Source organism: Mustelus asterias, chromosome 5 (assembly GCF_964213995.1).
Source record: "Mustelus asterias chromosome 5, sMusAst1.hap1.1, whole genome shotgun sequence".
In the NCBI taxonomy this organism is placed as follows: Eukaryota; Metazoa; Chordata; class Chondrichthyes; order Carcharhiniformes; family Triakidae; genus Mustelus; species Mustelus asterias.
In genome coordinates this window covers 132785242-132804585 of record NC_135805.1, presented here as the reverse complement: position 1 = coordinate 132804585, position 19344 = coordinate 132785242, and the positions used below count along the sequence as shown (strand labels likewise).

Here is a 19344-nt window from a genome sequence, read left to right as displayed (position 1 = left end):
GGGCATGAATAAACCACTAAGCGACAATATCACACTGGGAGTGTATAAATCATTGAGCGGCAATATCATACTGGGAGTGTATAAACCACTAAGGGACAATATCACACTGGGCATGAATAAACCACTAAGCGACAATATCACGCTGTGAGTGTATAAATCACTGAGCGGCAATATCATACTGGGAGTGTATAACTCACTGAGGGGCAATATCATACTGGGAGTGTATAACTCACTGAGGGGCAATATCACATTGGGAGTGTAGAAACCACTGAGGGGCAATATCACACTGAGCGTGTATAAACCACTGGTGGACAATATCACACTGGGAGTGTATAACTCACTGAGGAGCAATATCACACTAGGGGTTTATAAAGCAATGAGGGACAATATCACTTTGGGCGTGTCAATATCACACTGGGAGTGTGTAAATCACTGAAGGACAATATCACACTGGGAGTGTATAAAACACTGAGTGGCAATACCACACTGGGAGTGCATAAACTACTGAGGGGCAACATCACTCTAGGAGTGCATTAACTACAAAGGAGCAAAATCACACTGAGAGTGTATAAACCACTGAGGAACAATATCACACTGGGAGTGTATAAGCAACTCAGGGAGAATATCACGCTGGAGTGTATAAACCACTGAGGGACAATATCATACTATGAGTGCATAAACTACTGTGGGGCAATATTACTCTAGGATGGAAAAACTACAGAGAGGCAAAATCACACTGGGAATAAATAAACCACTGTGGGGCAATATCACACTGGGAGTGCACAAACTACTGAGGGGCAAAATCACACTGGGAGTACATAAATTACAGAGGGGCAAAATTACACTGGGAGTGTAAAATCACTGAAGGAGAAAATCACACTGGGAGTATATAAACAACTGAGGGACAATATCACACTGGGGGTATATAAACAACTGAGGGACAATATCACACTGGGAGCGTAAAATCACTGAGGGACAATATCACACTGGGACTGTATAAGCCACTGAGGGACAATATCACACTGGGAGTGCATAAACCACTGAGGGACAATATCACACTGGGAGTGCATAAACCACTGAGGGACAATATCACACTGGGAGTGCATAAACCACTGAGGGACAATATCACACTGGGAGTGCATAAACCACTGAGGGACAATATCACACTGGGAGTGCATAAACCACTGAGGGACAATATCACACTGGGAGTGCATAAACCACTGAGGGACAATATCACACTGGGAGTGCATAAACCACTGAGGGACAATATCACACTGGGAGTGCATAAACCACTGAGGGACAATATCACACTGGGAGTACATAAGCTACAGAGGGACAAAATTATACTGGGAGTGTATAAAGCACTGAACGAGAAAATCACACTGGGAGTATATAAGTCACTGCGGGGCAATATCACACTGAGACTGCTTAAACACCGAGGAACAATATCACACTGGGAGTATATAAACTGAGTGGCAATATCACTCCGGGAGTGCATAAACCACTGAGGGACAATATTACACTGGGAGTGTATAACCCACTGAGGGGCAATATCACACTGGAAGTTTATAAACAATTGAGGGACAATATCACACTGGGAGTGTATATGCCACTGAGGGATAATATCACACTGGGAGTGTATATGCCACTGAGGGATAATATCACACTGGGAGTGTATATGCCACTGAGGGATAATATCACACTGGGAGTGTATATGCCACTGAGGGATAATATCACACTGGGAGTGTAGAAACCACCAGGGGCAATATCACACTGGGAGTGTATAACACATGGAGGGACAATATCACACTGGGAGTGTATAGATCACTGAGGAAAATATCATACTGGGAGTGTATAACCCACGGAGGGATAAAATCACACTGGGAGTGTATAAATCAATGAAGGACAATTCACTCTGGGAGTGTATACCCCATCGAGGGTCAATATCACACTGCGAGTGCATAAACTACTGAGGGGCAATATCATTCCAGGAGTGCATAAACTGCAGAGGGTCAAGATCACACCGGGAGTGTATAAACCACTGAGGACGAAAATCACACTGGGAGTGTATAATTGACTGAGGCACAAGATCACACTGGGAGTGTATAAACTATTGAGTGGCAATATCACACTGAGAGTGTATGAACCTCTGAGTGGAAGTATCACACTGGGAGTATAGAAACCACTGAGGGACAATGTCACTCTAGGAGTGCATAAACTACAGAGGAGCAAAATCACACTGAGAGTGTATAAACAATTGAGGAACAATATCACACTGGGAGTGTATAAGCCACTCAGGGAGAATATCACGCTGGAGTGTATAAACCACTGAGGGACAATATCATACTATGAGTGCATAAACTACTGTGGGGCAATATTACTCTAGGATGTAAAAACAACAGAGGGGCAATATCACACTGGGAATAAATAAACCACTGAAGGACGATATCACACTGGGAGTGTATAAACCACTGAGGAACAATATTACACTGGGAGTGAATAAACAACTGAGGGGCAATATCACACTGGGATGTATAAACAACTGAGAAAAAATATCACACTGGGAATGTATAAACAACTGAGAAAAAATATCACACTGGGAATGTATAAACCACTGAGGGACAACAAGACACAGGGAGTGTATAACTCACTGAGGAACAATGTCACACTGGGAGTGTATAAACTATTGAGAGGAAACATCACACTGGGAGTGTATAAACAACTGAGGGACAAATATCACACTTAGGAGTGTATAAACCACTGAGGGGAAACATCACACTGGGAGTGGATAAACCACTGAAGGACAACATGACGCTGGGAGTGTATAACTGACTGAGGAACAATGTCACACTGGGAGTATATAAATAACTGAGGGACAATATCACACTGGGAGTGTATAACCCACTAGAAAACTGAAGAAAAGTATCACACTGGACGTGTATAACTCATTGAGGAACAACATCACACTGCGAGTGTATAAATTACTGAGTGGAAATATCACACTGGGAGTGTAGAAACCACTGAGGGATAATATCACACTGAGCGTGTATAAATCACTGAGGGGCAATATCACACTGGGAGTGTATAAACAACAGAGGGGCAATGTCACACTGGGAGTGCATAAACAACAGAGGGGCAATGTCACACTGGGAGTGTATAAACAACAGAGGGGCAATGTCACACTGGGAGTGCATAACTGACTGAGGAACAATATCACACTGGGACTGTATAAACCACTGAGGGACAATGTCACTCTGGGAGTGTAGAAACCACTGAGGGGAAATGTCACACTGGGAGTGTATAAACAACAGAGGGGCAATATCACACTAGGAGTGTGTAAATCACTGAGGGACAATATCACACTGGGAGTGTATAATCCACTGAGGAACAATTTGACATTGAAAGTGCATAAACAGAGGGGCAATGTCAGATTGGGACTGTATAACTCACTGAGGGACAATATCACACGGGCAGTGTATAAGTCACTAAGGGGCAATCTCACACTGGGAGTGTATAACTCACTGAGGGATAATATCACACTGGGAGTGTAGAAACCACTGAGTGGCAATATCACACTGGGAGTGTAGAAACCACTGAGTGGCAATATCACGCTGTGAGTGTATAAACCACTGAGGGGCAATATCACACCGGGAGTGTATAAACCACTGAGGGGCAATTTCACACTGGGAATGCAAAAATCACTGAGTGGAAATATCACACTGGGAGTGCAGAAAGCACTGAGGAGCAATATCGCACTGGGAATGGAAAACCACGGAGGGACAATATCACACTGGGAGTGTATAACTCACTGAGGGCTGATATCACACTGGGAGTGTATAAGCTACTGAGGGGAAATATCACACTGGGAGTGTCTCAACCACTGAGGGACAATATCACAGTGGGAGTGTATATACCACTGAGGAACAATATCACACTGGGAGTGTATAAAACACTGAGGGGCAATATCACACTGGGAGTGTATAAACCACTGAGAGACAATATCACACTGGGAGTGTATAAACCACTGCGAGACAATATCACACTGGGAGTGTATAAACCACTGCGAGACAATATCACACTGGGAGTGTATAAACCACTGAGAGACAATATCACACTGGGAGTGTATAAACCATTGCGAGACAATATCACACTGGGAGTGTATAAACCACTGCGAGACAATATCACACCGGGAGTGTATAAACCACTGCGAGACAATATCACACCGGGAGTGTATAAACCACTGAGAGACAATATCACACTGGGAGTGTATAAACCACTGAGAGACAATATCACACTGGGAGTGTATAAACCACTGAGAGACAATATCACACCGGGAGTGTATAAACCACTGAGAGACAATATCACACTGGGAGTGTATAAACCACTGAGAGACAATATCACACTGGGAGTGTATAAACCACTGAGAGACAATATCACACCGGGAGTGTATAAACCACTGAGAGACAATATCACACCGGGAGTGTATAAACCACTGAGAGACAATATCACACTGGGAGTGTATAAACCACTGAGAGACAATATCACACTGGGAGTGTATAAACAACTGTGGGACAATATCACATTGGGAGTGTACATCTCACCAAGATCACACTGGGACAGCATAAACCATTGAGGAACAATATCACACTGGGATTGTGTGAACAACTGAGGCACAATATCACACTGGGAGTTTATAATTCACTGAGGAGCAAGATCACACTGGGAGTGTATAAACCACTGAGGGACAATATCACACTGGAAGTGTATAACTCAGTGAGGGGCAATATCACACTGGGTCTGTATAAACAACTGAGGAATAATGTCATACGGGGAGTGCATAAACTACTGAGGGACAATATCACACTAGGAGGGTATAAACCACTTGGGAGTTTAGAAACCACTGAGGGACAATATCACACTGTTAATGTATAAATGACTGAACAAAGGACAAAGAACAATACAGCACAGGAACAGGCCCTTCGGCCCTCCAAGCCCACGCCGCTCCCTGGTCCCAACTAGACCATTCTTTTGTATCCCTCCATTCCCACTCCGTTCATGTGGCTATCTAGATAAGTCTTAAAGATTCCCAGTGTGTCTGCCTCCACCACCTTGCCCGGCAGCGCATTCCAGGCTCCCACCACCCTCTGTGTAAAATACGTCCTTCTGATATCCGTGTTAAACCTCCCCCCCCCCTCACCTTGAACCTATGACCCCTCGTGAAAGTCACCACCGACCTGGGAAAAAGCTTCCCACCATTCATTGAGGAACTCTGAGGAACAATATCACACTGGGAGTGTATAAACCACTGAGGGACAATATCAAACTGGGAATGTATCAACTACAGAGGGAGAATATCATTTTGGGAGAATATAACTCACTGAGGGGCAATATATCACACTGGGAGTGTATAAGCTACCAAGGGAAAATATCACACTTGGAGTGCGTAAACCACCGAGCGGTAATATCACACTGGCAGTGTATAAACGACTGAAGGACAATATCACACTGGGAGTGTATAAACCACTGAGGGACAATATTACACTGGGAGTGTATAAACGACTGAAGGACAATATCACACTGGGAGTGTATAAACCACTGAGGGACAATATCTCGCTGGACATGTATAAACCAGTGAGGGACAATATCACACTGAACATAGCACATAGAACAGTACAGCACAGAACAGGCCCTTCGGCCCACGTTATTGTGCCGAGCTTTGTCTGAAACCCAGATCAAGCTATTTCCTCCCTATCATCCCGAAGTACTCCATGTGCCTATCCAATAGCTTCTTAAATGTTCCTAAAGTTTCTGACTCCACTATCCCTGCAGGCAGTCCATTCCACACCCCAACCACTCTCTGAGTAAAAAACCTACCTTGGACATCCTTCCGATATCGCCCACCATGAACCCTATAGTTATGCCCCCTTGTAATAGCTCCATCCACCCGAGGAAATAGTCTTTGAACGTTCACTCTATCTATCCCCCTCATCATCTTATAAACCTCTATCAAGTCTCCTCTCAACCTCCTCCGCTCCAAAGAGAAAAGCCCAAGTTCCCTCAACCTTTCCTCATAAGACCTACCCTCCAAACCAGGCAGCATCCTGGTAAATCTCCTTTGCACTCTTTCCAGTGTCTCCACATCCTTCTTATAGTGAGGTGGCCAGAACTGCACACAATATTCCAAATGTGGTCTCACCAAGGTCCTGTACAGTTGCAGCATAACCCCACGGCTCTTAAACTCAAACCCCCTGTTAATGAACGCCAACACACTATAGGCCTTCTATGGATATGAACCCCAAGATCTCTCTGTTCCTCCACATTCTTCAGAACCCTACCTTTGACCCTGTAATCCACATTTAAATTTGTCCTACCAAAATGAATCACCTCGCATTTGTCAGGGTTAAACTCCATTTGCCATTTTTCAGCCCAGCTCTGCATCCTATTTATATCTCTTTGCAGCCTACAACAGCCCTCCACCTCATCCACTACTCCACCAATCTTGGTGTCATCAGCAAATTTACTGATCCACCCTTCAGCCCCCTCCTCCAAGTCATTTATAAAAATTACAAATAGCAGAGGACCAAGCACTGATCCCTGTGGCACTCCGCTGGTAACCGGTTTCCAGTCTGAAAATTTTCCATCCACCACCACCCTCTGTCTTCTGTTAGATAGCCAGTTACCTATCCAATTGGCCAAACTTCCCATCCCACACATCCTTACTTTCTTCATAAGCCGACCATGGGGGACTTTATCAAACGCCTTACTAAAATCCATGTATATGACATCAACTGCCCTACCTTCATCTACATACTTAGTTACCTCCTCACAAAATTCTATCAAATTTGTGAGGCAAGACTTGCCCTTCACAAATCCGTGCTGACTATCCCGGATTAAGCTGCATCTTTCTAAATGGTCGTAAATCCTATCCCTGAGGACCTTTTCCATCAACTTACCGACCACCGAAGTAAGACTAACCGGCCTGTAATTACCAGGGTCATTTCTATTCCCTTTCTTAAACAGAGGAACCACATTCACCACTCTCCAGTCCTCTGGCACCACCCCCGTGGACAGTGAGGATGCAAAGATCGATGCCAAAGGCTCTGCTATCTCATCCCATGCCTCCCAAAGACTCCTAGGATATATTTCATCAGGCCCAGGGGACTTATCAACTTTCAGTTTATTCAAAATTGCTAGTACATCTTCCCTCCGAACATCTACTTCCTCCAGTCTATCAGCCTGTGACACCCTCTCTTCCTCAAAAACATGGCCCCTCTCCTTGGTGAACACCGAAGAAAAGTATTCATTCATCACCTCTCCTATCTCTTCTGATTCCATGCACAAATTCCCACTGCCGTCCTTGACCGGCCCCAACCTCACCCTGGTCATTCTTTTATTCCTCACATAAGAGTAAAAAGCCTTGGGGTTTTCCTTGGGAGTGTATAAAGTGTTTTACTGGGAGTGTATAAAGCACTGAGGAACATTATCACACAGGGACTGTAAAAACCACTGAGGAGTATATGACACTGGGAGTATATAAACCCCTGAGGGACAATATCACACTGGGCATGTATAAACCACTGGAGGACAATATCTCACTGGAAGTGCATTATCACTGAGGAACAATATCACACTGGGAGTGCATAAACTACTGAGGGACAATATGACACTGGGCATGTATAAATCACTGAGGGACAATATCACACTGGGAGTGTATCAACCACTGAGGGACAATATCACACAGGGAGTGTATAAACCACTGAGCGGCAATATCACACTGGGAGCATGTAAACAACTGTGGGACAATATCACATTGGGAGTGTATAACTCACCAAGGGACAATAGCACACTGGAAGTGTATAAACCACTGAGGGACAATATCAAACTGGGAGTGTATAAACCACTGAGCGGCAATATCAAACTGGGAGCGTATAAACCACTGAGGGGCAATATCACACTGGGATTCTGGAAACCACTGAGGGACAATATCAAACTGGGAATGTATCAACTACTGAGGGAGAATATCACATTGGGAGAATATATCTCACTGAGGGGCAATATCACGCTGCGAGTGTATAAACCACTGAGGCCCGATATCACACTGGGAGTGTATAAGCTACTGAGGGAAAATATCACACTGCGAGTGTATAAACCACTGAGGGGCAATATATCACATTGGGAGTGTATAAATCACTGAGGAACAATATCACACTTGGAGTGCATAAACCAGTGAGCGGCAATATCACACGGGCAGTGTATAAACCACTGAGGGACAACTTCACACTCGATGTGTATAATCTCACTGAGGAACAATATCACACTGGGAATGTATAACTCAGTGAGGGGCAATATCACGCTGTTGGAGTGCATAACTCACTGAGGGACAATATCTCACTAGACATGTATAAACCAGTGAGGGACAATATCACACTGGGAGTGTATAAAGCACTGAGGAACATTATCACACAGGGACTGTAAAAACCACTGAAGGATAATATGACACTGGGAGTATATAAACCACTGAGGGACAATATCACACTGGGCATGTATAAACCACTGAGGGACAATATCACACTGGGAGTGCATAAACCACTGAGGGACAATATCACACTGGGCATGTATAAACCACTAAGGGACAATATCACACTGGGAGTGCATAAACCACTGAGGGACAATATCACACTGAGAGTGTATAAAGCACTGAGGGACAATACCACACTGGGAGTGTATAAACTATGGAGGGAGAATACCACACAGGGAGTGTATAACTCACAGATGGACAATATCACAAGGGGAGTGTATAAACCACTGAGGAGCAATATCACACTGGGATGTATCTCACTGGACCTGTATAAACTAGTGAGGGACAATATCACACTGGAAGTGTATAAAGCACTGAGGAACATTATCACACAGGGACTGTAAAAACTACTGAGGAACAATATCACACTGGGGTGTATAAACCACTGCAGGGTAATATCACACTGGAAGTGTATAAAGCACTGAGTGGCAATATCACACTGGGAGTGTAGAAACGACTGAGGGACAATATCATACTGGGTATGTATAACTCACTCAGGGACAATAACCTACTGGGCATGAATAGCCCACTGCATGACAATATCACACTGGGCGTATATAAACCACTGAGGGACTATAACACACTTGGGGCTTATAAACTACTGAGGGACAATATCACACTGGGACTGTATAAACCACGGAGGGGCAATATCACACTGGGAATGTATAAACCATTGAGGGAAAATATCAAACTGGGAGTGTATAAACTCCCAGTGTGATATTGACACTCAATCGTTTATACATTCAGAGTGTGATATTACCCCTCAATGAATCATACACTCCCAGTTTGATATTGTCCCTCAGTAGTCCCACTGGGGGACAATATCGCACTCAGCATGTATAAACAAGTGAGGGACAATATCTCACTGGGAGTGTATAACTCACAGAGGGACTATATCACACTGGGAGTGAATGACTCATTGAGGGACAATATCACATCCTGAATGTATAAACGACTGAGTGTCAATATCTCACTGGGAGTGTATAACTCACAGAGGGACTATATCACACTGGGAGTGAATGACTCATTGAGGGACAATATCACATCCTGAATGTATAAACGACTGAGTGTCAATATCACACTGGGAGTGTATAAACCGCTGAGGAATAATATCAAACTGGGAGAGTATAACTCAGCGAGGGGCAATATCACACTGGGAGTGTAAAAACTGAGTGCCAATATCGCACTCAACATGTATAAACCACTCAGGGACAATATCTCACTGGCAGTGTATAAAGTACTGAGGGGCAATATCTCACTAAGAATGTATAACTCAATGAGGGACAATAACACACTGGGCATGTATAAACCACTGTGGGAAAATATCATACTGGAAGTGTATGAACCATTCAGGGACAATTTCACACTGGGCATGTATGAACCAGTGAGGGACAATATCACACTGGGAGTGCATAACTCACTGAGGGATAATATCACACAGGGCATGTATAAACTGGTGAGGGACAGTATCACACTGGGAGTGTATAAAACACTGAGGAACACCATCACACGGGGACTGCAAAAAGCACTGAGGGGCAATATCACATGGGGAGTGTATAAACCACTGACGGACACTGTCACACTGGGAGTGTATAAACCAGTGAGTTGCAATATCACACTGGGAGTGTATAAACCCTGAAGGACAATATCACACTGGGCATGTATAAACAACTGAGTGGCAATATCACACTGGGATTGTATAAACCACTGAGGAACACTATCAAACTGGGAGAGTCTAACTCATTGAGGAGCAATGTCACACTGGGAGTGTAAAAAATAAACTAAGGGACAATACCACACTCGGCATGTATAAACCACTGAGGGGCAATATCACACTGGGAGTGTGAAAAAAAGGGACAATATCGCACTAGGCATTTATAAATGGGCGGCATGGTAGCACAGTGGTTAGCACTGCTGCTTCACAGCTCCAGGGTCCCGGGTTCGATTCCCGGCTCGGGTCACTGTCTGTGTGGAGTTTGCACATTCTCCTCGTGTCTGCGTGGGTTTCCTCCGGGTGCTCCGGTTTCCTCCCACAGTCCAAAGATGTGCGGGTTAGGTTGATTGGCCAGGTTAAAAATTGCCCCTGAGAGTCCTGGGATGCATAGGTTAGAGGGATTAGCGGGTAAATATGTGGGGGTCGGGCCTGGGTCGGATTGTGGTCGGTGCAGACTCGATGGGCCAAATGGCCTCCTTCTGCACTGTAGGGTTTCTATGATTTCTATAAACCACTGAGGGACAATATCTCACTGGGAGTGTTTAAGCCACTAATGGACAATATCTCACTGGGAGTGTATAAACCACAGAGGGACAGTATCACATTGGGAAGTATAAACCACTGAGTGGCAATATCACACTGGGAGTTTATAAACCACATAGGAACAATATCAAACTGTGAGAGTATAACTCGTTGAGGGGCAATATCACACTGGGAGTATGAAAAAAAAGAGGAACAATATCGCAATAGGCATTTATAAACAACTGAGGGACAATATCTCACTGGGAGTGTATAAACCACTGGGGGACAATATCACACTGGGAGTGTATAAACCACTGGGGGACAATATCACACTGGGAGTGTATAAAAACTATTGGAGGACAATATCACACTGGGAGTGTATAAACCACTGGGGGACAATATCACACTGGGAGCATATAAAACACTGAGGAACAATATCACACTAGGCATGTATAAACCACTGAGGAACAATATCACACTAGGCATGTATAAACCACTGAGGAACAATATCACACTAGGAGTGTATAAACCACTGAGGAACAATATCACACTAGGAGTGTATAAACCACTGAGGAACAATATCACACTAGGAGTGTATAAACCACTGAGGAACAATATCGCACTGGGAGTGTATAAACCACTGAGGAACAATATCGCACTGGGAGTGTATAAACCACTGAGGAACAATATCGCACTGGGAGTGTATAGTTCCCTGAGGGCAATATCACACTGGAAATATATAAACCACAGAAGGACAATATCACACTGGAGAGTGCATTACTCACTGAGGGGCAATATCACATGGGGAGTGTATAAACCAGTGAATGGCAATATTGCACTCGGCATGTATGAACCACTGAGGAACAATATCTCACTGGGAGTGTAGAACTCAGTGAGGAACAATATCTCACTGGGAGTGTATAACTCACTGAGGAGCAATATCACACTAGGAGTGTATAGTTCTCTAAGGGCAATATCACACTGGGAACATATAAACCACAGAAGGAAAATATCACACTGGGAGTGCAAAAACCACTGAGGAACAATATCACACTGGGAGTGTATAAGTCACTGAGGAACAATATCACACTGGGAGTGCATTATTCACTGAGGGGCAATATCACATGGGGAGTGCAAAAACCACTAAGGTACAATATCACACTGGGAGTGTATAAAGCACCAAGGAACAATATCACACTTGGAGTGTATAAATCACTGAGAGACAATATAACACTGGGAATGTATAACACACAGGGGGGTGATATCACACTGGGAGTGTTTTAACCACTGGGTGGCAACATCACATTGGGAGTATATAACCCACTGAGGAACAATATCACACTGGTTGATGATATGTCAGAGCTGAATTTACCTTTAATTGAAGAAATATTAATTACTTTAATAAATGATTTACCCGTTCACCCTTGGGCCCACGGTCGCCTCTGCTGCCTGGTGAACCCTGGAATTAAATAAGGAAAAGAAAGTGTTTTCCCAGTGTCTTATGAGATTCAAATAAACTTCACTGTAAATTGCAACAGTAAAATCATTCCGCTACAAATTTGGTTAGATTACATGACACAGAGACAAGGAGGGGTTAAAACAACAACAACAACAACAAAAATGAGCATCCCTTGAATTTCCTGGTTTCTTACCTGCGAACCTGGAAATCCACGACCTCCAGTTTTTCCCTGTTGGGAGATAAAAAGAAAACACACATGAGGAGCGGGAATCTGGCCGGTGATATTTCTAAAAGAGGAAATGAGTTTTCTGTGCAGAACTCTCTCCAACCTCGTTAGCTCCAAGCCCCTGCAATGGGAAGGCACAAGGTCTGTGTCTCATCTGCATGGTAAATCTCTGATCTAAACAGTACAGCTGTGGGACGGTGCAGGGAACCTGCCAGATGTTTCCACATGAGGAGGGAGCATCTGAGAATCGGGGGGGGGCGGATTTTCCCTTCCCCACCGCCACGGGAATAGTAGCCGGCGCAGGCTGTTAACCTCGGGTGGGATTTTCCGATTTTGCGGCCAGTGCAGCTGGAAAATCCCACCCTCAGCCTACTCCTGAGCAACAGTTCAGTAAAGTGTCCAATTTCCACCATTCATTCACTTGGGACGAGGAATCGTACTATAGGATCATAGGATAGGAAAAGCAGGGAAGAAATAATAACTGAATAATAAAATATTTATCATGTTCATGGTCATTCTGAAAAAAACAGCACCAATGCCTCTTGAAAGTCCATTAACACAACATCAACCGTATAATCCACATCATGAAAGAACACCATGAAACTAGTTAAACATGAATTGCCTTAACAAATCTCTGCTTGCCTTTCTTAATTCATAGAATCATAGAATCCCTACAGTGCAGAAGGAAGCCATTCGGCCCATTGAGTCTGTACCGACCACAATCCCGCCCAGGGCCGATCCACATAACCTAATGCATTTACCCTAGCTAGTCCCCTGACACTAAGTGGCAATTTAGCATGGCCAATCAACCTAACCCCCACATCTTTGGATTGTGGGAAGAAACTGGAGCACCCGGAGGAAACCCACGCAGACACAGGGAGAATGTGCAAACTCCACACAGTCACCCGAGGCCAGAATTGAACCCAAGTCCCTGGCGCTGTGAGGCAGCAGTGCTAACAACTGAGCCACCATGTTGCCCTAATTTGTGTGGGCGGCACAGTGGCTAGCACTGCTGCCTAACAGCGTCAGGGACCTGGGTTCGATTCCTGGCTTGGGTCATTGTTTCTATGGAGTCTGCACGTTTTCCCCTGTCTGCCTGGGTTTCCTCCGGGTGCTCTGGTTTCCTCCCACAGTCCAAAGATGTGCCGGTTAGGTGGATTGGCCATGCTAAATTGCCCCTTAGTTCGGGAGGACTAGCTAGGGTAACTGCCTGGATTATGGGGGTGGGGCCTGGCTGGGATTGTGTTTGGTGTGGACTCAATGGGTCGAGTGGCCTCCTTCTGCACTGTACGATTCTCTTCTAATTATCTATATTTGTCCAAGTGACTTATAATTTTGTCCCAAATCATTGTTTCATCAAGGTTAAATGGACTGAACTGTAGTTTCTTTGAACCAGGTTGGAACAGTTCTCCAGTCCTCTGGCATCCTCCCTGAATCTCAGAAGTTGAGCCTAAAGTGAGGTCTTTAGCAGCAGATCAGCTGAGACAGGGACAGAGGCAGAGATAAAAGTAGGCAGCCCTAAAGTCCCTGCAGCATTCTGAGCTCACTTCTATGTAAGCATGCAACTATTGGGAATTGGACAATAAGGGGAATGTAGAATTCTGCCTTAATAAGGAAATTGGCAGGAGTCTTTCACAGCAAGGAATTCATCAGTATGTAGTGAGGAGAACTGTAGGTGCGAAAGGACTTTATTTGTAATTCATCAAAAGCAGTAGTTTATAAATTATATCTATTCCCTGGCTGTTAACTTTCATGTTCCTTCTCATGCTTTGGAATTGCACTTACTTTTCCTCATCCTCCAGTCCTTTTTTTAAATTCATTTGTGGGACATGGGCGTCGTTGGCTGGCCAAGCATTTATTGCCCATCCCTAGTTGCCCTTGGAGGGCAGTTGAGAGTCAACCATATTGCTGTGGCTCTGGAGTCACATGTAGGCCAGGCCAGATAAGGACGGCAGATTTCTTTCCTTAAAGGACATTAGTGAACCAGATGGGTTTTTCCGACAATGGTTTCACAGTCATCATTAGATTCTTAATTCCAGATTTTAAAAATTGAATTCAAATTCTACCATCTGGCATGGCGGGATTCGAATGCGGGTCCCCACAATATTAGCTGAGTTTCTGGATTAATAGTCCAGTGATAATGCCTCTAAGTGCACTGAGCTATTCTTTGTTATGCTGCTGTTGAATACACAGCCAACTACAATTATTCTGGACAGTCTTCCTATCTGTATGTCTGAGTTCCAGCAGATTTATCTAAGCACCGAAAGGGAGACTTTAGAATAGTTTAGTCTATCACACTCATTGTAATGTCATGTGCCTCATTCAATCTGTTGCCCTTTCAGTCTTCGGAAGCCTTACTGTAGGGCTGGAATTTACACTGGTGAATCATTTCCTGTCGTAATGGAGTATCACTCCAGTATGGTGCATAGATTCACTGCTCTGAGTTTTGAGAGCAATTCATTATTTTATTAATCATTAACTTTCATGTTCCTTCTCATGCTTTGGGATTGCACTTATTTTTCACTAATGTCCTTTAAGGAAAGAAATCTGCCGTCCTTATCTGGCCTGGCCTACATGTGACTCCAGAGCCATTAAAGAGGTGATTCATTTTGGGAGGACAAATTTGAATGCGGATTACAGGGTCAATGGCAGGGTTCTGAGGAATGTGGAGGAACAGAGAGATCTTGGGGTTCATATCCACAGATCTCTGAACGTTGCCGCTCAAGTGGATAGAGAAGTGAAGAAGGCCTATAGTGTGTTAGCGTTTATTAACAGGGGGTTTGAGTTTAAGAGCCGTGGGGGTTATGCTGCAACTGTACAGGACCTTGGTGAGACCACATTTGGAATATTGTGTGTAGTTCTGGTTACTTCACTATAAGAAGGATGTGGAAGCATTGGAGAGAGTGCAGAGGAGATTTACCAGGATGCTGCCTGGTTTGGAGGGTAGGTCTTATGAGGAAAGGTTGAGGGAGCTGGGGCTTTTCTCTTTAGAGCGGAGGAGGATGAGAGGCGACGTAATAGAGGTTTACAAGATGATGAGGGGGATAGATAGAGTGGACGTTCAGAGACTATTTCCTTGGGTGAATGTAGCTATTACTAGGGGGCATAACTATAAGGTTCATGGTGGGAGATATAGGAGGGATGTCCGAGGTAGGTTCTTTACTCAGAGAGTGGTTGGGGTGTGGAATGGACTGCCTGCTGTGATATTGGAGTCAGACACTTTAGGAACTTTCAAGCGGTTATTGGATAGGCACATGGAGCACACCAGAATGATAGGGAGTGGGATAGCTTGATCTTAGTTTCGGACTAAGCTCGGCACAACATCGAGGGCCGAAGGGCCTGTACTGTGCGGTACTGTCCTGTGTTCTATAATGTTTGGCAGATATTCTTCCATGTCAAAAGTGTCCTGGCTGAGACCTGGCCATCAGGCATTCACATGTACTGTAGTGTATGATTACCATAACACACTAGTTCACGATTACTAGTGCATGGTTACCATTACACACTTGCTCACAATTCCCATTACACACCATTCATAATAGCCATTGCAAAATTGTTCAAATCGACATTTCACATGAGTTCATGATTACCATTACACACTCTGGGCGGGATTTTAGAATGATAGAATTTCTGGCCTCTCTCGCCCCAAAACCGGAAAATCCTGCCCGAGGTCAACAGACCTTTCCATGGTCCATCCCTCTCCCGCTCCGATTTCTGTGGCGGGCGGGACGACAAACTTCCAGCCTCTTTCATGATTACCATTACACTAGTTCATGATTACCATTACACACTAGTTCATGATTACCATTACACACTAGTTCATGAATACCATTGCACACTAGTTCATGATTACCAGTACACACTAGTTCATGATTACCATTACACACTAGTTCATGATTACCATTGCACACTAGTTCATGATTACCATTACACACTAGTTCATGATTACCATTACTAGTTTATGAATACCATTACACACTTGTTCTTGATTACCATACACATATTAACGATTACCATTACACACTCATTCATGACTATCATTACACAATAGTTCATGATTATCATTACATGCTCATTCATGATTACCATTACACACTAGTTCACGATTACCATTACCATTAGGGTAAGTGGTGGCGCAGTGGAATTGTCACTGGACTAGTAATCCAGACAGCTAGGCTATTGCTCTGGGGACTGGGGACCTGGGTTTGAATCCCACCACGGCAGATGGTGAAATTTGAATTCAGTAAATATCTGGAATTAAGAATCTACTGATGACCATGAAACCATTGTCGATTGTCGGAAAACCCCATCTGGTTCACTAATGTCCTTTAGGGAAGGAAATCTGCCGTCCTTATCTGATCTGGCTTACATGTGACTCCAGAGCCACAGTTGTGTGGTTGACTTTCAATTGCCCTTGGGCAACAAATGCTGGCCAGCCAGCGACGCCCATGTCCCACAAATAAATAAAAGAAACATTAAAACAAGGCTTTGCTGGGCGAATGTTGATCAGGGAGCAAAGAGGTGAAAGGTGAATGGGGGTCAGTATGAGTTAGGCAAATGGGTAACAGAGTTTATGGAAAGTCCAAGGTGGGATTTCAAATAATTAATTTGGCAAGAATAATTTGACATTGGAATTGTAGAAGTGCTGGGTTCCCAAAGACTGGTGACCAAGGATTTGTACAAAATAATACTTCATTCACGAGCTACTCCATGCGTGTATTCTGCCCACGCTTCAGGGAGAATACCTGCATTTCCGTCACGTGGCCTGTTAAGTAACCACGTCATCATGTGATCACTCGACCTACAGGAATAATTAAAACCAGGGGAACTAGGTAGGGCAAATGCATGGGGTTATGGGGATAGGGCCTGGGTGGGATAGTGGTCGGTGCAGACTCGATGGGCTGAATGGCCTCCTTCTGCACTCTATGATTCTATGAGAAATATTCCCAACACTCTTTATTTTTAGCCGAGTAGTTTGCCTTTAGCTGTTTGATGGATGCAAAAAGGTCATCAGGGTTGTGTTATAGGTGCTGATAGTGCAATTGTGTACACATTAAATACTATATGTCTTCCTTCATTCCCGGTTTCCATATTCAACACATGATCATTTGGCAAGGAAATGTATTTTTGACTGTTTATTCCAAAGCAGGTTTATAGCTTCTAACCCGTGAGCAGCTGTGAGCTCTGACAGATGACACCACGTGTGTCAGCTGGATAGGAAACTGTGTCTAGGAACTTTGCATGTGCCTCACCTTAATCTCAGGAAATGGAAGGGGATCATCTTCCCATGTCTGGGCGGTTTCTACAAGCTGTGAAGCTGCTGGCGTGCATTAAATTAGACCCTTGCACCCAGAGCGTGCAAAGATAGCTTCTTCCTCTCTTTAAACCCAGGCGATCAGTTTTGGATTCAGAAGCAAAATCTGCTGGTGGGGTTTTATCTCCCACCTTTGCCTCCAAATGGGCAGATTCTTCATCCTGCCGCATGCAAAGATCATCAACTGTAACTGATCTTGTTTGCTGCAACACGCCATCGAGGAGTCTTGAGAATTGTTGCAATGAGCAACTGGACCAAGAAAGCTTGCGGGTGGAGATTGGACCAAAGCACAGCTCTAGTCCTCGGGAGGAAACTCAAATTACCATCGGTCTCCACACAGATACATACACACACTTTATCATCTTCCAAATTTAACAATGAAGAGTTCTCCCCTGAGATTCTGTTATCAACATTGTGGGTCTTAGATGTGGGGAAGGTGATGGCCTAGTGGTATTATCATTAGACTATTAATACAAAAACTCAACTAATGTTCTGGGGACTCGGGTTCAAATCCCGCCTCGGCTGATGGTGGAATTTGAATTTAATAAAAATATCTGGAACTAAGAATCTACTGATGCCCATGAAACCATTGGCGATTGTCAGAAAAACCCATCTGATTCACTAATGCCCTTTAGGAAGGGAATTTGCCGTCCTTACCTGGTCTGGTCTCCATGTGACTCGAGACCCACCGCAATGTGGTTGACTCTTAAATTCCCTCTGAAATGGAGGGCAGTTAAGGATAGGCAAAAAAATGCTGCCCCAGCCAGCGATGCCCACATCCCATAAATGAATTTTAAAAAATGACCGGTTCACAATTACCATTACACACTCTTTCATGATTACCATTGTACGCTATTTCACAATTACTGTTAAATGCTTGTTCATGATTTCCAATGCACACAACTTCATAACTACCATTACACAGTAGTTCTGTTTGCCATTACACATTCAATCATGATTACCAATGCACACTAGTTCTGATTACTGTTACACACTGATTCATGATTCCATTACACATTAGTTCACGGGGAGGTGGTGGTGTAGTGGTATTGTCACAGGGCAGCATGGTGGCACAGTGGTTGGACAGCACGGTAGCACAGTGGTTCGCACTGCTTCTTCACAGTGCTGGGGACCTGGGTTCAATTCCAGCCTTGGGTCACTGTCTGTATGGAGTTTGCACATTCTCCCTGTGTCTGCGTGGGTTTCCTCCATGTTGAATTGTCCTTTAGTGTCAGGGAGATTAGCAGGGTAAATGTATGGGATTACGGGGATAGGGTCTGGGTGGGACTGTTGTTGGTGCAGGCTTAATGGGCCGAATGGCTTCCTTTTGCACTGTAGGGATTCTATGATTCTATGTTGAGCAAACCCGAGACTCAGGGTAATTCTCTGGGGATCTGGGTTCAAATCCCATGACAGATGGCGGAATTTGAATTTAATGGAATTAAAAGTCTAATGATGACCGTGAAACCATTGTTGATTGTTATAAAAACCCATCTGGTTCTCTAGTGTCCTTTAGGGAAGGAAATCTGCC

At 44.2% G+C, this 19344-nt stretch overlaps 1 protein-coding gene across 1 annotated transcript in view; it reads right to left on the bottom strand.

Annotated features, from left to right (window-relative positions):
* Positions 1-19344, bottom strand: part of LOC144494162 (uncharacterized) — a 397513-nt gene that overhangs the window by 20308 nt on the left and 357861 nt on the right. Inside the window, exons 46-47 of the mRNA XM_078213764.1 lie at positions 12467-12502; positions 12229-12273 (exon numbers count right to left, since the gene is read on the bottom strand). Coding sequence (XP_078069890.1) covers positions 12229-12273; positions 12467-12502 — 81 coding nt within the window. The remainder of the gene's footprint in view (positions 1-12228; positions 12274-12466; positions 12503-19344) is intronic.